This window comes from Pelecanus crispus, chromosome 19 (genome assembly GCF_030463565.1).
Source record: "Pelecanus crispus isolate bPelCri1 chromosome 19, bPelCri1.pri, whole genome shotgun sequence".
Taxonomy (NCBI): domain Eukaryota; kingdom Metazoa; phylum Chordata; class Aves; order Pelecaniformes; family Pelecanidae; genus Pelecanus; species Pelecanus crispus.
Genome location: NC_134661.1, coordinates 7,078,075 through 7,101,607, shown reverse-complemented (window position 1 = coordinate 7,101,607; position 23,533 = coordinate 7,078,075). Strand labels below are relative to the sequence as shown.

At 42.5% G+C, this 23,533-nt stretch overlaps 1 protein-coding gene across 1 annotated transcript; it reads right to left on the bottom strand.

The window, feature by feature from the left end:
• Window positions 1–504: 504 nt before the first annotated feature.
• On the bottom strand, window positions 505–19,894 carry TTC12 (tetratricopeptide repeat domain 12). Its single transcript, XM_075723326.1, has 21 exons — window positions 19,831–19,894; window positions 19,187–19,344; window positions 18,560–18,590; window positions 17,926–18,003; window positions 17,292–17,413; window positions 16,329–16,388; window positions 15,276–15,347; window positions 13,602–13,662; window positions 13,118–13,306; window positions 12,476–12,545; window positions 11,223–11,311; window positions 9,966–10,134; window positions 8,264–8,356; window positions 7,989–8,052; window positions 6,859–6,993; window positions 6,203–6,304; window positions 5,382–5,450; window positions 4,422–4,523; window positions 3,437–3,536; window positions 1,478–1,703; window positions 505–580 (listed from the first exon to the last, which is right to left on the bottom strand). The coding sequence occupies exons 1-21, from the start codon at window positions 19,892–19,894 to the stop codon at window positions 505–507; spliced, it is 2,130 nt and encodes a 709-aa protein (XP_075579441.1).
• Between the last annotated feature and the right edge of the window lie 3,639 nt (window positions 19,895–23,533).

Below are 23,533 nucleotides of genomic sequence, written 5' to 3'. Positions count from 1 at the left end.
AGCAGGCAAGTATAAGGTTTAAGCAAAGTGTGAGATATCACACATGCGATACTGAATCATAATCTAGCCACCAGAGGACGGGGGCGGGGGGGGTGGGGTGGGGGGAGGGCAGGGAGGCATTCTTCAAAGTCACAACTCTCAATTTATTTCTATTTTCTTCTAATACACTGGGTACTGGACCCAAGCTGGAAATAGACTAGGCGAGCCATTAGTCAATGATTAACCAGCAAGGAACTCACCAGTAAGAAAGGGCAACATCATTTATTAAAGCAAGAGAAGCTTAATGCAAAGGGTTATTTTAGTTTTTAGCCTAGATAATAAATTAACTTCTTTCTCCTGTTACTTATATTGATATTGTTTCACGGGCTTCTATGAGGGACCAGCAAACACTTTGAAAAGGGATTGAAAAGTTGATGTGCTTTGAGTTAGTTTTATTAAAGAAAAGAAGAAAATACTCAGAAGTAAGTGATATTAACAGCACATTTTAAAGCTCTCTTGAAGACTTCAGATGCTATGCACGTATTTCATACAGGAGTTCAGGATTGCCAGTCCATTGAGTTTCCGCAGTTGAAAAATATGCCTGAAAACAGAAAGGTTTCTGGGGAAGTATAAGATGGCTAAAGTAAAACTTCTAAGCTTCCACCGCTCTGCTATACCCCATGCCCAAACTGTCAAGGATGTTTAATGCTACTTTCGATAAATTCCTCCTTAAAGTAGCATGAGAAACAGAGTTTCTAGATTACTATTCCCCACCAAAAAGGAAAATGAAAGTTCTAAATAATACTTGACAATTGTTTGAATAGGTGACATTCCAAATTAACAAAACTAAGAAAATACAGTGTTTCCCTTTTTTATGTCTGGAGTGTTTTGCAAATCTCGGAGCAGATACTTTCTCTATTGCTCATTTGGGATCTCCAACAGAACCAAGGTACTTAAACTTTTGGAATCTAAGCATTATCCCTTGCTTTCTGCAGTGCTTCAGGATGTATATTAACAAGTTGAACTCAGCTCCTCTGTCTGGAATGCAGTTCAAGATCCAGTTGACAGTTTGCAGCTAGCTAGAGCTTTGCATACTCTCGGCAGGCAGCAGCAGACATTCTTTGCTGACATTTATACTTTTGTTTTGCTCTCATTAATGCTTTGACCTCTACAAACTTATAACATCACTCCTCCTCCTTCCATTCTTCCAGCACAGGTAATATCAGAAAGCAATGCAAAATGAGCTCCCTGAAACACGACAAGACAGACAACTAACAACACAGGAACCCTAAAGCAGAACTATGGGGACAGTACCGTAAGTGAGAATTCTAGTTGGAGGAAAGGTGATAGATTTCATGGAATATTTATATAAACTAATCATCTGCCCTGTACCTGCTTGCTCTATGAATAGAATCGACTTACACTGATCAGTTTTTCAAGAATTATCACCTAATAACAACCAGATGGTGCAGGAGAACAGAAGTCTTTTTTACAATACCTTGGTTCAGCGACACAAAGTTTCCCCAGAGCAATTGCTGCGTTCTCCTGCACTAAAGTTCGTGTAGCATCACCACCAGCATGTTTCAACAAAATCATCACAACATTGGAATTCAGTAAGGACGTCGCTGCTCCAGGAACCACAAGGCACTGGCCAAGGCAGAAAGCAGCATTTCCTACAATCATTTCATTCTCCGAGTCCAGGAGCTTCAGCAACACACTGAACCCTGGGAGAAAGAGAGATTAATTGTACAAAATGCACAGTTTTATTCAAGTAGCACTGGTATTTTCTCCTATCTTTACCTAAACTCCTAGAGAGTGAACATTGCTCCGTGTCGGACATTTTTGTAGAAAACCTGGCGGAGCAGAGGAATTTCATGGCAAGGTTCAGGATCCAGAATGCTGTCTCAGCTTCACCTGCCTCGATGTGTTTCTCATGAAACCTCTAAGAGGTTCTCTAGCATGGATCTTGCGTTTCTGCATTTGTTTAATATTTCTCTGAAACTGAACATGCCACCTTTGCTGCTTGCAGGATCTTGCACTGGCCTTTCACCCCACCCTACTAGCAGGGCAAGCACAGAGTTGAGAACCTACAGCGCCAAGCTAAAGACAAAAAGGCTGTTGTAGAAAGAATGGCTGAAAAAAGGAACATAAAAAGGCTTTCTATATATCCTTAGCTAACATAAAGCAGCTCAGCTCCTCTACTTCTGTAACGTATACTAATGCACAGCGGCAGAGTATTTTGTCTATACTCTTGCCACAGAGTTGCATAGCTCTTGCTGGCACCTGTAAGCAGCGGCAACATCTCAGGCCACAGAACCTAGAAACATTTAGATAGACCACTTTCTAAATAAGATACAGCCATGGCTTTCACATGCATTAAGTTGCCTTGGGGGTTGCATAAGTTTGCTCTGGTTTTCTTCCACAGTCCCACCTGTTCTTCTAAATCACATCCCACCTTTTCTGCTGCAGTAATATCTTCTGAAAAGGCAGTCCTGCTCCAGGCAGCAACAGTGGCTGGTGCAGAATCTGAACTAAGTGGCCTAGCTGGAATGCAATTTAATATCATGGGACTACAGCTTGGTTCCAACAGGCTCCTAGCAACAGGGCAATGACTGGGTTAGCAGACAGAGATGACAAAAATAAGAAATAGTGACTTCTCACAAGATCAATACCCAGAGTTTTGGTGGAAAGAATGAGTGAAGTGTTATTGCTAATTTGAGGAAATGAGAGCTTCATCTACAGATGACAGTGAAACTAATATGGGGTGTACAAAAGGAAGATGATGCTCTGAGAGGCTTTTAATGAGTGGAAATCCTTAGGGTTCAAGTTGAACTACATGAGCTGACAGTTTCTTGACAGGTTCAACCATTTAGATAAAACTTAAGTATTCTCTGTTGTAGTTACATTAGCATTAATTGAGCCTGGATTTTAAAGCAATCCAAGTAGTGTTATACCGCATGACTAGAGCGAATATACTCAAAAATACCCTAAGACACCTGGTCACATTTCCTTTTAATACCAGGCCAAATATCCACTTGTAAATTGAAGGAAACTATAAACAGCCTCAACCTCTGGAAATCAGATGTCTAAATGAAGTTTCTGATTTTAGCCACTAATTTGGGGAAATACAACCCAATTCAGTTACAGTTTACAAGCACTCTTTTCAAAATACACATATTTCTGGCTCTGCAAAGGCATATCAAGCCATTTTACTAAACTGCAGTTTCACTAACTCAGGCTCATTATCTCTTGTGCCTGTTTCCATCCGCACACAGAGCTAAGGCTCATTAAGCACTATTTCAGGAAGTAAACCAGCACATTACTCGGAAAACATGGCTAAAGTCTTGCAAGAGTAAACCCCAGTGTTCAGTTCCATTCTAGAGGGGGAGAAAGTAATGGGATGACACTGAGATTACATCTCTGCATTCAGTCTCTAATTAGTGAAGTTGTCACTTACTTTTATCTGACTTCACTAGATCTTCTTGAGCTTGTCTATTACTTCTGGTACAGATGGAAAGGGTCTTTATACCATAATTGGATGTGATCTGCCCTCCAGCCTAGATTTGATCAGAATAAAGCATACATTAACAAGCATACAGTTCATACCCCAACTTACTCAAGATTACAGAATATCTTAGGTACCATGGAGACAGTTCGGTATTCCTTATGCCTAAGCCCAAATACCAAATTAAGACCTTGGTAGAATATATATCTCAAGATGAACACAGGCTGAAAATGACACAAGAACCTTCTCATTCCTGCCAGCAATGAACATACAAAATTCCCCGGATCTCTGAAGCCCCATTCCTTTCCAACTATTAACTCCTCTGATGCTTGCTAGTTACAAGAGCCAAGCTGATTGCCACAGCCTTTTTCTAGACTAATTTTATGTGCATCATAGCAATTCTGTACAATCCACTTCAGGCTGGGTGGATACACACCCTGCTAGATACACAGATATACAGCCAAACAGCATCTATAGATTAACATATGCATTATTTAGGGAAAAGTTGCTCCCAAGCTTGATTCAGCACTCACTGATAATCAGTGGAAAGGGCTCCATTGCTTTTCAGTGGTCCGAGTTAGACCACATCAATTTTAAGCTTTAATCCTCCAGCTAGGCCTGCAGTAGTGGATTCTTGAATTTGCAGGTGTCTGCAAGCAGAGCTGTGCACAGGCATTCTTGCTCATATGGAAACAACTAAAAAATCTGGGCTACGGACCAGACTACAGAAGGCAGTCTAGTCTCCAAACTGGCTACGTAGCTTAAAATGAAACTTGAGAGCGCCGTTACAATGGACAACACAGATGCAGACACATGCAGCCAGGCTGACTGCACAGGTCTTTCTCCTAGGGAAAGGAGGCTAAACACAGGGGCAACTACGGTTTTCTTAAGGGACAATACAAGCAGAAATAAAGTGAATTGTGTTAAATTAATTTACTTTCAAGAATTTGATCATTTTCTTCACCACCCCTCCTTTCACTGCTTCTTCTACCGCCAAGGAGGATGCTGGCAGGATGCGACTTAGCACTCCAATGGCTCTCTTAATTAGAAAACAGTGTGAGAAAAGAAAAAAAAAAAAGTTTATTTCTCCAGACAACTTTAAGGAGTTTCAAATTATTTTGTTTTTGCAGAATAAAACCAAAGTCATTACAGTGATAAAAGGAGAAGTTTACAGAAATATAACAAAGAACATCTCTAGGACATGGCTGTTTTATTGCTTACTAGAGACTGAACTCAGCACAGCTTCTAAAGACTCACTGTAGAGAGAGATGAGACCAAACTGAGATCAGGACAACTCCCTGTATATTTATGTATTGAAACAAGTTCCCAGTAGAAACCAGCTCAGCACTGCTGGTATTGAGTCAAGAAAAACAGATCAGAAGAATTCATGTGAGTTCAGAGAGCTGAACAGACTCTGAGTCCACATCTGCTCCTACCCATTTACCTTGAATAACTGCTGTCTGTAGCAGTTACACACCATTAATAGGAGTACAATCTCCTAGGTATGATTCACATACAAGAACTGTAAAAAGAAACAGCTGCTAAACACCAAAACTGTTTTTGCTCCTTTGCTTCTAGATTGGGTTTTTGGGGGTTTTTTTGTTTGTTTGTTTGTTTTTTAAGAGAGTTTTATATTGAAAACCATCCTAAGGATGAAATGATTTGTAAGAGCTTCTATTAAGCGTATTTCAAGAGAACATTGAGAACCTCTTGCATCAAACAATATAAAAACTGAATTATGTAAGTGGTATGTTATTTCTTCACTACTAATAATTATGAGTGTTTTAGGCTTCAAAGCCTAATGTACAGACTTGCACAGGGCAGCAGTTTGCACTGAAGTGCTCAGGTCAGGTCAGCTAAATACAATCTGTTGTTAGTCCATAGATACCGCACTTACTGTCACAATCCTTCCATCCTTATCCCTGAGGAGAGACATGCACCTGCCACTTATGTCCACAGCAAAGTACTGAAACAACAATGTGAAAAACCCAGGTCCAGCTGATTGCTGAGAAGTGTTAAGAGCAGAAATGGGTTAATAGACAAAGTACTCCACAAGAAAGAATCCAATGGAGATCAGGGCACACATGGCAGTAAGTTACTAACACTTCAGCACCCAGATGTAACTTAAGAAGTTCTTCCCTCTTGATGGAATCCTTAGTTTTAAATAATTTTGGGATGTGCCAAGCATCTGAGAATATGCCATTATTGGAGCCTGATGCCAAACAAAACATTTATACCACTTTGGAAAGGCACTATATATGCTTTACAGTGTATTTTTCTCATAACTGTGTGTGTATGGGGGGTGGTAGTGGAGGAGAAAATTTTGTAAATTTTTTCTCTTTTTAACTAACTTAAATTGTGAACTACCCTTAATGATAACCTTAAACACCAATAAAAATTAAAAATTAACTGAACACCAGCAAAATCCAAGGTTCGCAGCCTTTAAGTGCTTCAGCATGCTTGATGTGAAAGGGGGCTCTAAACGCATCTAATGCAGTCAAGCTCTTTTTCTCTGTACAGACTGCAAGGTCACAATATTCCATGGTCATTCCCTCACCTATTCTATCTGAATGTTCCGTTATGACTTCAGTGGCTTGCATCAGGCCCATTGACAGTGACAAGGGGGGAGGATGTTTTAACTGCTCAAGCAATTCTGAATCTCTGAGGAAGTGATTACAAGAGGAACACTACCAAAGAACATTCACAGATCTTGTATACCTGGATGGTCACATTTGATTCAAGCAGTAAGTTCATCATTAGGCCCAGCACTGCAAACAAACACTCTTGATATTTGGGTGTGCTGACATCAAAGCATTCATCCTGTGTACAAAGGAGAGAAGAGTGCAATCAATTCAGAGGATCAGAATATGCACTTCCTCAGTCTTCTGTGTGCTGACTGACATGGTGCTTCAGTGTTCCCCTGATGCACCACGAACTCAGAAGGAAGAAGTCCTGTGAGCACCAGAGCTAATGATGCCTTTTTGAAACAGATTCATTCTTGCATTTGTTTCACTTTGTGAAGTGAAACAAACATGAGAGCTGCACACTCCAAACTTTTGATGTTTAGGCAGTTAACAAGATCCTTTCCCACCCTCTGAATTCTTTAGTTTCTGAGGACTGAGTTCATACCACATCCTTACCCTGAAAGGGGCCACTTACAATAAGGGACCACTCACTCTCCTCCACCCATCTTGTTCACAAAAGTCGTGAACAATGGACTACTTTGAGACCTTTATCCAACTACCAGATTTGAAAGATCTCAGTCAAGGTTTCAGAGCTATTAGGGAAGGCACACAAACATGATCACATGAGTGCGATTTCCACAGGAGGTAGAGCTGAAAACACTATTCTAGGGAGTTGTCGAGTTTCTTTACCACAAGCTTTAAGCATGCTTGCCAGCACTCTTTGGACTCGGCCATGTGCATTCGAATGACTCCATCTGCACACAGATTGCCCATGATGCCAATGCAACGGGCAAGGGCTGCCTGGTTCACCAGCTTGGCAGAGGTCTAAAAACAGACAAGTGGAATAACAAATTAAGAACAAATGACAAGGAAACAACAAATATGTGTTCCTATCCCTCTGGCAATGGAAAATGGGGTTCCAGAATCTCTCTCACCTATGGTAAATCCCAACTGTCCAAAGTTTGCAAATCACCCTCATTTTCACAATGAAACTCCTGATGACATTTTAAGAGTCTTGGGAAAAAGTGACTGGATTCTGTGGTCCCTAACCTCAGACTGTGAATATTTCCTACTATCACTTACTTAGGTCACAGAACAGAACAGCCTCTGCTGCAGCTGTAGTTGCAGTAAGGTACGTTCAAAAGTAGAGAACAACAAGAAATGTAAAAATGCTGTAATTATTGCATTGTCTCGGTGCTCATTTGGAGAAGTGGAAGTATTTTACTTTCCAGCTATATCTGCTGTTCTGCAACAGGACCAATCTTCCCTATCATTTTCCCTCTTCCTGAGGACAAGTTTCTGTATCAACAGTATTGTAAGTTTGTAGTTTAAATAAATGATAACCAGGAAAGGGATCTGAACCACTAAACGTCTTTGCCTTGTGACCTAATGTCATCTCTTCACCGTGATCTCTCAGATTAGAAAGAAACAGAAAAAGTCACTATCCAAGATATAACCAGTTGGTGACAGTGGATTAAAGTCACATTAAGAAGAGCGTAACACAAAGCTGAGGTTGAAATCCTGGCCTGACAGGTTACCAGTGGGAATCTGCAATCAAGTCCAGAGTTTTCACTGAACATAAAACTAGTAATGTGTAGAAATGAAGCACTAAGTACTGGAGACTGAGAACATTTTCCTGAGGCAAGTATATGACAAAACTGGATTTCTTACGCCTACAGAACTAGAGACATGGTAACTACTGTAGTTCTACCACAGAGGGGTTCTGTCTGGGAACAACTGGCTGTAAAACTGGGAAGAGCGGTCATAAGACATGTTCCACAAAAGTAAACCAGAAATACTGAAACTGAGACTTTTCATACCAGCAACTGGGTGAATAAAGGTAAAACACCCGTCGAAAGCATGACACGGCACTGGGTTTGGAACCTGTTGAGGGATAAAGAAAGCCATATTTGGACACTTAAAGCTTTAGACAAAAAATCACAGGTAAAGGCAACACAACAGCAACATCAAGACAGGTAAATATCAGTCAGCTATGTACCCTCACAGCAAAGGCGGCCAACAGTGTCTATCACTAGCTCATTTAGTGTATTTCAAAGTACAACTTCATAAAAAAGAATGAAGAAATGTAAGTTACCTTTCCTCTTCAGTTAAATCAGATAGTATGTTCATGGCACTGGTAGCCCTGGCATCAGTGCTGTTGACAAATGTCATCAAAATCTGCAGCCATCTGTTATTAAAAAAAAAAAACCAAAATTATGTCAGCTTTGGTTTAATTATTAAAGATCAAAACTGTATTTTAAGTGCACCTACACAATTTATGACCTTAAACTTCTTTGTGTTCAGTAGGGTTTTGACCAAGCTGGATATACGAGGCCCTCCAAACATACTCAGTCACCTACCTGCCATTAGAACAATATTTTGGCGCTAGATTCTCTCACAATATGGTCCCTTTTTGCACAAGTACAGTGATTTTAACATGTATACCAATTTCTGTCAGCATTAGAACATTTCATCAGCATGTAAGGTTCACAGACATTTGAAGCTAAGCTGTTTTGCTGCTGGCGAACATCTTTGGGACAGACAAGCAGAATACAACAGTCAGAACTGAGAACACCATCGGCACAGCCCAGTACTGAACAGCTTCAACAGACTGTAAAGGCCTGCAGGGAATGTCAGTATTGATGCTTGCATGGCTTAAAAGGACATGCTGAGCAAACTCAATAGTCTTTGGAGGGGTTTAACTAAAAAGCTTTATAGTAGCAAAGAAAAATTAATCTCCTGCCTGAATAAAAAGAACATCATACCATTCACCTTTTGAGCTTTTGGAATAGTGTATGCTTGTGGCTGTGGGATTTGACCTGCATGCAATTCACAAGACTTCAGACTGCGATCCCATAAGCTCTGCCGAATGAGTAGTACATCTACAGACATGTGCTGGGGCTTCCACATGCTCCTCTACTGAGCTGAAATTCTCTGCCACTCTTCTCCAACTTTGTAGCACAGTAAGAGAACCTATAGTCTTGCCTCTTTTTGATAACAAACCCAAGTGCCGAGAAGATCAGTATCTGCAAATTTACCTTCTGAACATCCTAACTCTTTTCAAGCAATCAGGCCCAGGATCTCTTTCAGAAGGTGACAGAAGATTTTTCAGGCTCCTGATATTTCAAGCCACAGCAATATTAATCTGCCTTCTTTAAGCATCCTCTCAGATGTGGCTCATTTCTTTAACCTTTCTTCTAAAGAAAAATGTCTCTGGATTAATGTTGTTTATAATATAGTGAAGTGTGTACAACTGTTGGAGGATCTCTTCTGTTCATCCATTACTTCAAACCATGTAGTGCAAGCCAGTAAATTAAAATTTCTCCTTTGCTTAACTTCAGAAGGAAATAGCAGGACAATAGGATAAAGGTTATTACTTCAGTGACCCATGGCAACACTGAATAATCATAAACGCCAATTACCAAATGAGGAGACAGTCGCAGCTTGAAACCATGAGCTATTAAAAGAGAACAGCGTAAGCTCCTGATTGAGTGCTAGACACACACTTACTGGTTTAAAAAAGGTAGCTATGCCTCAAAATTACATGAACATCCTCAGGAATAAGCCCTTTCTACTTAGTTTCACAGGCATCTTCAGATACAAAGTTTACTATAGTTTTTCCCACACACCTAACTTTTACTTTCGCTTAGCTAGGCCTGTCCCTCAAGGACAGAAGTCTCAATGTCATTATGTTCCTTTCAGAAAGCCTGTCACCTTGGTGTTAGTGGAATGAGTTCTGAACATCTGTGAACCCAGGCATTAAGGAAGTTTTTCTGAGGTATAGTAGTGTTTATTACTTGGTTAGGTCCTGGTGCCTGACCAGCAGTCTCCTCCCATTCTCATTCTCCGAATAAAGAGAAATTAGTGCCAATGTCTCCTTTTGGATCTCCGATATCCCAGAAGAAAGCAGTTTTGGCAGCTGTGCATTCACATCAGGGTGAGTCAAGAGAAGACGTTGATTTTCTTCTGAAAAAAGAAAAGATCTAAGAGCAATGTCACACACAATGGCATCCCCATTAGACTTACAATTTTTTTTTTCCTAGGTGCTGATTTAATAGGTTTAATGTCTTTATTTCATCCACTAATGGGCTCATTCACTCTGGTGTGTTCATCTTGCGTAACACTCCGGCAGAGCAATGGTAAGGCAGAACACCCACTCATCTTCTCTCAGCTCCATTACTTCAACACATACACTGGTGTCTGAATTTCTGCTCTCACTAGCAACATGCTAGCTTCTCAGGCACCAAGCACTTATTCAAAGAGAGAAACCTGAATCGTGAGCACACAGTGCTCCTCACTTCATCAGATGCCTGCAAGCTGCTAGGGTCCAGGCTGTTCAGGCACAATAGTACACTGCCCTACCAGGCACAAACATGTAAGCCTGCACATTACTCTGTATTTGCTGCTAACTATCTGTAGGCAGAATATAAAATGGGTTGTCTCCTTACCTTGCAGCATGAATATTCTCTTGGGCATCAGCTGGATCCCGTGATATACAAGTCAACGCAGGCACTGACACCAAGCATTCTGTATTTCCCTTGTGTGGCACTCCGCACCACTTTACCACCCACCACTGCCCCAGGCCATTTCTCATCTACGTGTATACTCACTAGAAACAGAGGCAAGGGCTACCTGCCCAGTGACTACTGATTGTGAATACCTAAGGAATTCAGCCTTCTCTAATGGCACTTCCACAAAACTCTGCTTTTTGCCAGTATAACTGCTTAAAAAAGGCAAAGTGATACAAGTGATATTATCTTAAAAGCAGCAATAATCACAGGGGAATTTACTTTCCACCCCTTCAGTAGATTTAAAGCGCTCACAGAAACAGACTGGAAATTTCATCTTGTGATGCACAGAACTGCCAAAGTTGTGGTTGCTGCTAGCAGTATACCTTCGAGGCTTGCATTTGACCTGTAAAACTTTGTTTACAATAAGGTCTAGACACAAGTGCTCTGGGAAAGTGATGTTCATGCCAAACAACACTTTTAGACACAGTAAGTGCCATATTAACAGTACATTAACAATGATTAATGTTGATTACATAGTTTTACCATTCCGAGCGCAGACAGCTTGCCAAAGTAAGAGAAGAGAAACAGACAGATCCACTTCAGCGGTGTTTTTTCTCTCTGCACAGAAGCCCCTAAATTAGAAATGTTAGCTCGTAAAAAGAACAAAGGACAGAACAAGCAATTAGCTCTTTGGCTAGGGAAATTAGCAAAATCCCACAGAGATGAGGATCTGCCACATGAACACTTAAGCTCGTAAGCTCTAAACCCAGCTCATTGGTTAAACTTTTTTAGGACTATATCAGACTTGTTTTCCAGAGGACCTCCTTGGAGACCAGATTTATGATCTACTAGCTCTACTTTACCCTCAACACACACAGACCCTACATGAGCATTACACAGCACAATACAGGTGATAAATTCAGTTCTGCACTGAGATAGTTGCGAATAGCCAGGGCGTAAAAACTGCGCAAATTTGGAAGTGCTTCAAGTCTTAAGTCTGTTTACAGCCAACGCCCGAAATACTGATGAACCCTAAAGAAGTCTCTGTGCTGCAGACCCATTGGCAACCTTAAAGAATAGCTCTCCTGCCCTGTTCAACCAGATCATGCTGTTCTGAACCAACTTAGTTGTACAAAACTTTTAAATTGCCTCTTTTGCACATCTTACTTGTCTCCATTATCTATCTGAACCTGACTCAAATATACATTCAGACATGAGATCCCTCTAAAGACAAAGTTATAAATCAATACAGATAAATATTAGTCAGATTTGTTTCTTGATTACTGAAACACAATATAACAGCAGCCAAGAAAATACAGCAGCAGAAGATACAGGTCCCCAGAGATGATCCTCTTCCAAGATTACAGGATTAGAGTTTCACAGGTTACATTATAGAGCTGTATGGCCAAATATTTACTGATGGCAGTTAATAACACCAGGGAGTCTAGCCAGGTATACTTAAAGCAACTACATACTTTCAGTTGTTCTTTTATATTAAGTTTTCCTTTTTTTTTTTTTTTTTTTTCCCAAACCTGCTCTCACCATGAGAGATAGGATAACTGTACAGAAATAGGAGACAACAGCAGAAATTCATTAATTCTGCTCACTGCATCTAAGAGAGCACTGTTTGCATAAGAGTCGGATATAAGTCAGTCCATTCAGACATTAAAATCTGTTATTACATTATCTTTTGATCATTTTATCAGCATTTCAAGAGGTGATTGTGTTTCTTGAAAACAGTATTTTCATTTCCTTGTGCTGTAACACCCTACTGTTTTCCTTGGGAGAGCTCTTACCGTCTTACAATCTCGTTGTCTTTGAGGACACTGAATCCATTGTTTGTTCTAAATAAAGTTTGCTCAGTGCCTGAAAAATTCAGAGATAAACAAATCAGCTCTATGATCCATCTGGCTGATGTATCATTATGAAGGCAGACTCCTGCTGTTCTATAACACAGTGTTAAAAGAAAAGGACACTAGATCAACAGCTCTGCGGAAAGAACATCATTAAAAGAGGGGAAAAACTCCAAGAATGCTACTTGAAGTAGAAGCAGCTTTGAAGCTGAAGACCACTCATGCCTGGTACTGTAAAGAACAATTCACTTTAACTTAAAGGCTTTTTAGGAAGACTGAAACTTGAGCCTGGCTTGGCAAATCAATATGCTTTAACAGAGAATTACAAGTATTTCTAAACAAATGAAACAGCTCTTAAGAGATCCAAATCCGTAAGAAGTCTTACCAGCTCAGCTACAATATCATTCTAGTTCTAAAAAATACATGTAAATATCTACTGGCCTTAATTTTGAAATACCAAACATTGCTTATTTTATGTTTTAAATATAGGAATAGTTTTTCTGTTCCTCTAAAAACTACTCCGCTTGTATTCATCTGCTTGGATTACAACTCCCACGATCGACAAGCTTTGCATCAAATGCTTACAATCTTTCACGACTCCTGTCAAAAGTCGGATCCCTCCTGTATAGTAGAGGATATTCTGGTCAGGCCTATCAAGTTTCTGCAGCAGTTCTTTTATGGATAGAGCGGCAAGCTTTCCAGACTGAACTTCCTTCACTGCTCTCTCTTCCTCTTTCATTCTTTTTTCCTCCAAGTTTACCTCATTCATACAATCTTGGAAATCAAAAGAAAAGAAAACATGGCAGTTAAATATTTTGATATGGTTAAGTTTTAAGTAAAAAAAATGAAGCTGACTCCATGACAGAGAGAACACTACCTTCTATATACAGATGTACAGAATGACCCACGGTTCTGGTGAGTGAAACAGAGCTTAAAGAAGAAACAATCAGAAACAAAAGCTGCATGAAGAGACTCCACCAAAAGTTCTGAAGAGCAGAACAGCGGTTTCTATTAAGTTCCATCTTGATCAGAAAACAAGGGATGACAGTTTAAAATTTCTATTTCATACCTTTAAATAGGCTTTCCTTTCGGGGATCAATTTGTAAGATCTTCTCATAACACTGCCTGGACTTAACAGAGAAAAGAAATGGGCTCTCAATTTAAGATAAAAATAGGAATTGATAAAAATTATATCCTAGTCAGAGTCATCCTATTTAAGCTCAAAAGTTCTTGGGCCACAGTACTTAATAAGTGTGAAAAGTAAAATTTATGGAGACACACAAGTCAAAACTTTCTTAATTAAAAGTGTAAGTTGAATATTATTCTCAGTCCCTACATCTGCCCACTACTTCAAATTAAAAGGAAAATTTCAAGTACAAACCTAGGAATGTACTAGTAGGAACAAAAAAGCAAAGTTCCAGTGAGAAAATAGAAAATGAAGCATAGCAGTAAAACTTGCAGGAACTGTAACTATCAGCAGGGATCAGACATGTGCATCTTGTATCTTCATCTTCTATTGGCGCATTTTGTGTATCTTGAGCGTGTGCTCAGAATTAAACTGATCACCAGGCTTGCAACAGGGAAGAACTTTCTTTATGGATCAAGCTGCCAGAACCCCTCAAGGTGGGTTTCACGTAGACTTGTGTTGTCCATGCTCTACAGTTATTTCTAGTGAAGTCGTTTCTGACAGGATCAGAAATACTTTTGAGCTTGCCTGCTCTCCTCTTCAGGGTTACTATTTTTGAAGATGAAGGGTCAGTGTTGTACTAAAATACCTGGCAGTTTATTTCAAGCTTACGTATTTGTTAGTAGGATGTTCTATTATTTTAACAGTATTTATGCTTCCATTAGGTCTTCCACATAAAGTGCAAAATTAAATCTTTTGTTTGACATTCATTTCACTAGGATCTTGGAAAAAAAAAGATATTACTCTCACTAGCATCCTCCAGCTTAACAGTTCACTTAACTTGAAATACATAGAGATTTTCCTCGTCCACAGGTGACGTGCAATCAGTTATATGCAGCAACAGTTTAATAACACCCGCTGCCCAGAGCAATTTAGGATAAAAAAGTGAAATACATTTTACTCAATTGTCTCTTTGGGGGACATGTAGTCACTGCTAGTAGACTGCAATCACAAGAGTCTGCAGTACCTGACAAGGACACTTGTTCATTCTGATCCTTACCTGAGCTGAAATATGGCACTTCCAGCACCACCACTCCCCTGAGCACACATTGCTAATATCACTCTTGAAGCACTTCAACAGAAGTGCCAAACATGGGATTCTCTGGGCACATACACAATCCTTGCAGACTCTCCAAGCGCTCACCCAGTCTAGACTCAAGCCTCACAGCACGAGACTAAAGCTTGCTGTCTTGGTGTCCGACAGCCAAGTGGTGATAAATTTCCACCAGATAAACTATGTATACTGAATAGAAAATTCTCTCATTCTTTTGAGGTTGATTAGAGTACAAATTGACACAGCTACACAGAAGTGTCCTCCTACATTTTGTGTGTACCAAAGTAAAGGATACAGGCTATTTTACTAAGATGTGGAAAGAAGACTTGATTTTAGAACTATTAGTCTTTCCAGAGCACAGAAAATTTCTCTCAAGTCTACAGGCTCAACATACTCTTATTTGTCTGGTTCTTAAGATCACAAATTTTTCCCTCTCACCCACAACTTCATGTCAAAAGCAGAACTAAACATGGTCCCATGGCCACAAGATTTAGTCAACTTACCTCACTGTAGTGCTTAAGTGCCAGGTGAGCTTTCCCCATTAGAAAATAGGCTTTAATACATTTTTCATTGCACTGTGTTAAAAAAGGAATTATTAATTATGTGTTTAGAAATTTTAACGTTTTAGAAATTTTAACCTTTTAATATTTTTTCAAACCTTCTGATTAATAGTTATAGCTGCCCAAAATAACTGTAAGCATAGAAGAGGGCATTCATACCATCTACTAGAGGCATCTAAAGTTTACATGCTGAATTATTACCTCCAGGAACCAACTTTCCTTCCCTATGCAAGGAATATAGGTTTTGGTCTGGTTAAAGGTGAAAAGCCGCTGGTGCTAATATCCTTCCCTCCCAGAAAATTGCACTTCAGGCAATACAAGCAGACTTTCACGCAACTAGGTAATGTTAAGGCCTGCATCAACAAGTCTATAATCACGGAACAACAGAATATCCATATGTCTTTTGAATAGTTCTGCCAGGAATGAAATATGTACTAATTTTCATAAGCTGTGCACAAAAATTGAGAAAACATCTAGCTCAACACTAACAGATTAGGTGATCTCTTTTAGTTCAATTATGAGTCAAAAACATTGATTTATTGAAATGATGCTGCCAATATTATTAATAATCTGTTAATTGTGTTGTAGTCATGGGCATCACTGATGTGACACAACTGAATTTAGATTCAGCTATTTGGCATTTTATATAATCTTTAAGCTCACAAAGATCAGATCTGGTGGGAAAGGTAAAGAATCCCTTTTTAGAAAGATGAGCAACATATTGTGTGCCAATGTGTGCAGTTAATAGCTTACTATTACTAATAACAAACTTTTAAAATTAAAAGTTCTTAAGAGCTAGAAAAGCTTCTGCACACAGGCAGCACTGAACTGTTAACTGCTTTATACTGTTCAAGGTAACTCAGAATGCAGGAATGGCACACCACCACCATATTCTTTCATTTCCATTAGCAAGTTGTCTCCATATCATCAGTTACACACAAATCTGCCTTCCAGGAGCACCTGACCTAATCATAAAAGACAGAATCCTGAAGTTACCTTTAATGCCCATTCACCGTCACCAATGGCTTTTTCATATTCATGCATCTTCAGGTAGGCCTGAAATAAAACCAGAAGAGTCTAGGCAGAAGAATTGGAATACTTCAGACAACCTCCACTAACTATCGTGCATGAAATAAAACCAAAAGAGTCTAGGCAGAAGAATTGGAATACTTCAGACAACCTCCACTAACTATCGTGCAAACATTAGCTAATTAAAAAAAAAAAAATTAGACTGTTGATTTGCCTAGCCATTGATTTTGCAGGATAATTACTGTTTCTTAAGTTGTCTTCCACCTCCTTGGAGTTTGTAATTTAGAATAAATTTAATAAAACAAAATTCAATACACACATATGGATTATACAAGGCAAGTAGAGAATGCAAAGCAAATGTTAACATTTTACAGTTACAAAAGTGATCCCTAAAATAAATAAATAAATAAATAAATAAATTCAGCACATTTAAATAAAACTAGGAACTGGAATGATTTTTTTTCCACTTATTCTGGAGGAGCAGGAGTTGACCTGTGCCACATCCAAGAGGGAGGAGACATGAACACTCCCTCAGGAAGGACTAGCCACAGCAGAACTAAAGCTTCTGAGGGACTCAGACACATCGATCAAGAAGGAAGAATTTACACGTCCAATGATCTTCTTTGTGCAACTCTTTCATTAAGTTTGTAAAAAGATTAAAACCTTCAGTCTGTACTGTCTTGCTGTTAACTTCTAGCCACAGTAAAAAATTACTGTTGATAATACGGCAGCAAAGCAGAACTCATTAATTCCTGGCAGTGGAAGATGACCAGGAAACATTGTTTGCTCCCTTTTTTAAGCCTCTCTGTAATGCAACATATATTACCTTTTATGAAATTCACTTGGAGGATAGCGCAATCCTTTTTGGGTTCTACCCTGGCAAAGTAACACTAAAAGCAGTATAGTGGTAGCTCATTTCCACATGCTGACCTGTGCTCTGTTTGTGTAAAGTTCCTGCTTATCTTTCAGTTTTTCCAGACCTTCAGTGTATCTCTGAATGGCTACGACATAGTCTCCTTTCCTGAAGGCATCGTTTCCCTTCTCTTTCAGAGCTGTAAAACAACAGACGTGCATTCAAAACAGGATTTGGTTTTTTATTTCCCCAAATGGTGACTGAGGAAACAGAGGCCATATTCTCCTGTTGGAATAATCATGAAAATTCCAGTCCAGCTCCACTGCAGCTGTCTTCATTAGCCATTATTTGCAAGGGACTTCTGAGCCATTCAGTGCACATGATCCCCATTCCTCTTTCAAAGGGAAAACTGAGCATTTGTCTTTGCCCAGCCCAGCTCTGAAATACTCAAACTCTCTCCCTCCATCCCAAACCGTTATCATAAAGGGAATAGTATGGAGAACAGGTTGCAACAACTCTGTGAAGTATATAACCCTGTTATATCCAGCTAATCAATGCTGTGGACAAGATCGTTGGTCTCAGACAACCAAAGCACTGTCTCAGTGTTCATAAAAATGGCAATAACAGAGTAGCTCGATAGCCTGTTAAATCAGCCCAGTTCCTGCTATGTAGTTTTTGAAGGCATTAGCTAGAAAAGCCTTTAGCAATTACCATTTGCTAAGTGTTCATTTATCTTCCTTCGTTTAGCTCGTTCTTGCGCATCCTTTTCCAAAATTGCCAGAAAGCCATCTTTGAACCAGGAGAGTTGGTGGTATTTCAGTTGAAAAGGGGGAAAAAAAAAAGGAAAAAAAAAGCAAGCAAGCTTCATTAAAATCAATCTACAGATGAGAAAAAAGTAATGTCTAAGGTATTTCTGAGTCATTTCTCTACAAAGAAAATATTAAGGGGACATTACAACAATTAAACTGGAACATGAACGACAAGCTACTACACATAAAGACCATGCTACCACTCAGGATTTGCATACTTCCCTCGAAGTATCTCATTTCTAGAGATAAATGTGTTTCCTTTTAAATTCAGAATACTAACTTTTTAGATGAGCAGCCAGAAGATGATAACAAACCACACCAACAAGCTTCTTACCTATGAACAAGTACAGCCATACTGGTAAGATCCTTGAGTGTGTTCCTAGGTCTGACCGAATTTTGATTAAAGTCACTAGAAAAGTTAGCTTTGACTTTGGCAGGAGTGGAATTAGGCCTTGCATGAAGTAACAGCAATCCTTACTCCATTTCTGCTAAAACAGACTGAAGAGGTGCTAATACTAGAGGGAGCACTGTCCTACCTGTGCTCACTGCCTCTGCATTTGCCATGTCCTAAAAAAGAGAAAGACAGCACATGCATGTACACATACAGACATTTTAGTAAAACCCATAGCAGCAAAGGAATACTTGGTTAAGTTGTTCAAAACTACAGGGCGTCTGAAACATCCAGATGGATGCATACTGGGAATATGAAATTGACACTCCAACAAAGGATGGTAAGGACTTAGTAACTTTTTACATTACGCGAAAGCTTCCATCTGTATCTTTAATGAGGCAAGTCACTGAAATCCAAGCCCTACTGCAGGAATCAAAGCCTAATGAAATTAATGAAGGGATTCTTGTGTCTTCAACTAGTTTTGCTCAAGTTCTTGAAGCACAGGTAAAAGCTCCAAGTTATGGCACCTCAGTGTTTGCATCCAAATTGGATAAATCCAGCAGAAGTATTCTGTGTTATTAGCAGTCTTAAGACAAAGACAACGTGACATCAAGTACCTCCCAATAAGACAACTAGTGAAAAAAATATAGTCACATTCAGAACACACTTGTAAGTATTGTTCAAAATTTTTTTCTCCTGGGCAAAGAATGTGAATTAGTGTTATTTAAAAGACCTAACCTGCATACAGCTTTAACTTCAAAGGGAGAAAAACCCTTACAGGAGCTCGTGTGTTGATGACGGTTCTGTTTACTGTAGTCTTGCTCTCTTCCTCCGTGCTAGTTTCTTGATCACGGAGCCTTTTCTCTGCTTCAGCGATCATTTTTTCCTTGACAGCTGGGTCTGTGGAGTTCAAGCCTTGCACTAAATTGGCTAAAAAGGGGATGAAAAAAAGAAGATACACACACCCACAACCACACAGGACCCTGAGGGATCCTGGAGGGACCAGGAGCTCAGGCGTGCCTCTGACGGCGTGTGCTGTTGAAGGCCCTGGTGACCAGGGTGACCTTTACAAACGTAAACATTTACAAATACAACTTCAGCTCACTTCCAAGAGCTACCTACAGCTTCCGCATTACAAAATTCCCGAGGTTTAGAAAGCAACTCTTGGCATCCGCGAAGCCTCACGACACCTGAGCTCCTAAGGAGACTTCACATAAACTAACTCGGAACGGCGGGGCGGGAATTTTCTTCTTTTCCACTCCTTTTCTGCATTCCTTTCACCCACCCCCTTTGTCTTCCCGTCCCTGGCACCCTATCGGAAGAAAACGGGGATGTCCGACCGCCTCCGGCCCCGCCGCCGGCCCCGGCCCCGGCCCACGCCCGGCCGGCCCCGCCCCGGCCCCGCGGCACGCTTACCGATGTCGTCCACACGGCGGAGGAACCGCTGGAAATCCTCCTCCTGCTGCCCGTCGGCCAGCATGGCCGGGCCGGGGGCACCGGCCGGGAAGACCCGCCGGGGGCACCGGCCGCGCCGGGGGGCACGCAGCGGCCGCGCCGTTGCCGTGGGGACCGTGCCAGGCTCTCGGCGCAGCGTCAGCAGGCGGGGCGCTGGGGCGGGGTTATGCAAACGAGGGGGCGGTGCCTCGCCGTCCGCCATTTCGCGGAGAGCCGGCAGGCGCTGGCGGGCCGGGCCGGAGCCCGCGGCCGCCTCAGCCCAGGCCCAGGCCCAGGCCGGTCACAGCCCCGGCCCCCGTCGGTGTCTGCAGCACCGCCCCTGGGGTGCAGCCGGCTGCTGTCCTCCTGCCCGTGCGCCCCGCGTCTGGGCTTCCTCAGGCATAACGCAGCGCATTGCGAGGGGCAGGGACAGCCACGGCCGCGGCCCGCGCGCTGCGGCAAGGGGTTCCGCTCCTGGCCCAGCTCGCACCGTGCCGCTGGGCCCTCGCTGGGCAGCCCCGAGGCGGCTGGTCCCGCGGAGGGCAGGGCTGCGTGGCCGGGCCGGTGGGGATCGGCACCCCCGCGCTTACCCCGCACCTCGCTCACCCTTACGCGGGGACTTGCTGCGCTGCCCAAGCGCCGGCCTGGAAATGAAGCACCTGAACCTGTAACTTACCGTCATGCTGTACCGAGCGCACGCAACAGGCAAATCCTCAGCACGAGGTGAAGACAGACCTACGGAAAGGGCATTCCCAGCTCCATGTTTTGCAGATGTCTTTTGAATGCCCTTTTAGAGCTCTGTTGCTAGGGGAAAAAAAGTACGGGTTTGTATTTGCAATGTATGTCAGAGCATTAAGCAGGTGACTTTCTTCCTCCTCACTTATTCCTAGATAAAATCCCTTTGATGGCAAGCAGTGCTTATTTTTCTACTGCAGCAGAATGGCTGGCCTGGCGGGCTCCAGAGGGCCCCTTTACCAGAGCTCTTCCAGGTGAGCCATGGAGAAATACCTACAGCGCAGCAGAGAGGCTCCTAGTGCAGAGCTGGCAGAGGGCCACTATCTCCATCCTGGCTTTCCTCACTTAGTTTCTGGCTTGAAATCTCAGAGAAATGCTTCACATGCTCCTTTTCCCTCTGCTAAACAGGTCAGCCTTTGCCTTGCAGCCTGAATGTATGCAAACCAGAAGTGAGATCTCCTGCTGCCGCTCCCTCCTGCTTGTTGTTTTATCAAAACACACATCTGGGTTTGATTTGGCAGAGCGAGGAGGCAAGCCACCCCGCTGGCAGCTAACAGCAGGGAACGTATCAGCAGAAGTACGGGCATGTCATTTCTCCAAGGAGCGTTTAAGATCCTTTTGGTCTGGCTTTTTTAATGCCTGAAGTCATCTTCTGTTCATACGCAGGGGACAGGAATGGGGTAGCATGGGCAAAAACTCCATGAAAGGGACTTCTTTGGTTAATACAAAGACTAGCTGCACTGAAGTTTAGCAGACCTGCCAACTAGAAGGGGCAACCCGAAGAAAGAAACATGAACACTCATCCGCAACCAATACCCTCTAGTCCCCATTGCCCTGATTTTTATACCAGATTTGGATTTTTAAGATACCCTTTAAAGACTGGGGATTTCTCAATCTCTGATTGGAAAGGAGAGACTGGAGTCAGCTGAGGGTTAAACCCTCATTCAAAATGGGCACTTCTCCCCTCCAAGTTAATGGGATCAGAGGGTCTCAGCAGTGTCTGAGAAATGGCCACTTGACAGCGACGATTTCTGTATCCTCTGTGCTATCAGACAAAAAGGCGTGTCCCTGGGAGGGTGCTCAGCTCAGTCAGTAGGTTGCAGGGACTGGGAGGGTCTGGTGCCCAGGGAGGCTTCATGCCACTCCCGGGAGCCAGCGCAGCCGTTCCCGGGGTGGGACACGCAGCCCGTCACCAGTGAGACAGCCAGAGGGTGGCACCATCCTCCAGCACAAAAAGCAGCTGGCCAGCTGGGAGCAAAGCTGTGATTTCAGGCTTTTTCCTGCTTTGTCGCCTGTGTCCCCAAATCAGCCTCCATGCTCTCGCCAGCCAGCCTTGTGCGCTGCGCGTGCTGCCAAATCCGCGCTGCCCACCCAGCTGTGCTGTGGATGCACGATCAGTCTGGGTGGATGAAGACGCAGGAAAGGAAACACAGGCTGGCTGATCTCCAGCAGCACATGCGATGGCCCAGAGACATGTCTCAACCTTTTCAGGCTCTGAGGGCCAGCCGCCCTTGCAAGAGAATCCTAGCCCTCCTTTACACCATGCGGCCCTGCTGGGATGTGTCAGGCTCATGGTTCAGAGCAGTCTCTGCATCCAGCTTCCCCTCACACTAGCACTTCACATGAAGCATGTCCCCATCAGGACATGCACACGCGCATACATGGCTCCAACAGCCAGATGGGTCCTTGTCACCACTCTCAGGAGATGCTCTAGGGCCATGTTTTCAGAGCCAGAAGATTGGAGGTGGCAGTTAATGGAAGCTGTCAGCCACCAAAGGGAGTCAGAGCATCACCAAGTCCCTGCTGCACTGCCAGGATATTTTAATTCAAGGCACATCATAACACAGCCGTCTCAGGAGAGAAAGGCGAGAAAAAGAGAGAGGGAGGTGACCTGGCAAGCCTTCTGAAAGCAGCAGCATTACCTAAGGTGTGGGATACCAAGAAGGGCAGGCCACTCTGGTGTCTGCTGGGCGTGAAATTAGAAATCTCACTGTGAAGTTAGAAACCACAGCTACATTCATCTACCTGCTCTTCAATGTCCCACCACACTGCCTGGGCAGAGAAATGTTCTCCTGGGCTATGTGTGCCAACAGGCGCTGAGCTGCCTGACTCCACAGGCAGCGAGGATCTCCTGTCCTTTCTAGCCCCTTTGCTGCAGCCAGAAGATCCCTTTCCCCTTCCCTCATGCACTAAAACAAAATAGCTGCCGCCTCTTCTCTTGCTGCAAGTCAGGTCTGCTCTTGCTCATGTAAGCCTCCATCCCAAAGGTGGGTTTTTTCCCCTCTAATGAAGCTGTTTCAAATCCAGCATCTGTGGTGCCCAATTAAAAATACCCATGAGGCAATATCTATGTCACTGGGATGCTCAGCAGTCTAGCTTTTATTTGTTATCCTAGAAAATCTGAGGAATAAAGCCACGCTTAAGGTCTAAGAGAATAAAAACTGCTATAAGTAAACCACACACAGTACAAAGAGCTCGGCTTGTCAGTTCATTAAGACTGTTTTGGAGTTGCAGATTTGCAGCAAGCGGAGGTGTGGCAGTCTTTCTTGTTTACCCTTCTCTCTTGTCCCATGGGTGCTGCATGCAAGCAGCAGCATCCAGCCCTACGCACCGGTGGAGAGAGAATGACTCAGTTCCTGCCTCACCCGCAGCGGCACCATGAGAGGTTGATGGAGACAAGGGAGAGGCAGTCGGAAAGGTTCTCTCTGATGGCTGTGAATCTGCACAGAGAAACTCCCTCCAGATGGGTGGAAAATGGAGCAAGCGCTATTCCTGCAGTCTCTCCCCTCGCATCAGGTGGACTGGCTGCTGCAGTTCAGCCTCCTATGCACTCTCAGCTGCCAGCTTTGCACTCTCCTCTCTTGCCTCTGGGATACCCCACTGGCTCAGTGGCCTAGAGAGCAAAGCCTTCCAGCTTAAAGACGCAGCATCTCTTTAGGCAGATCCTGTT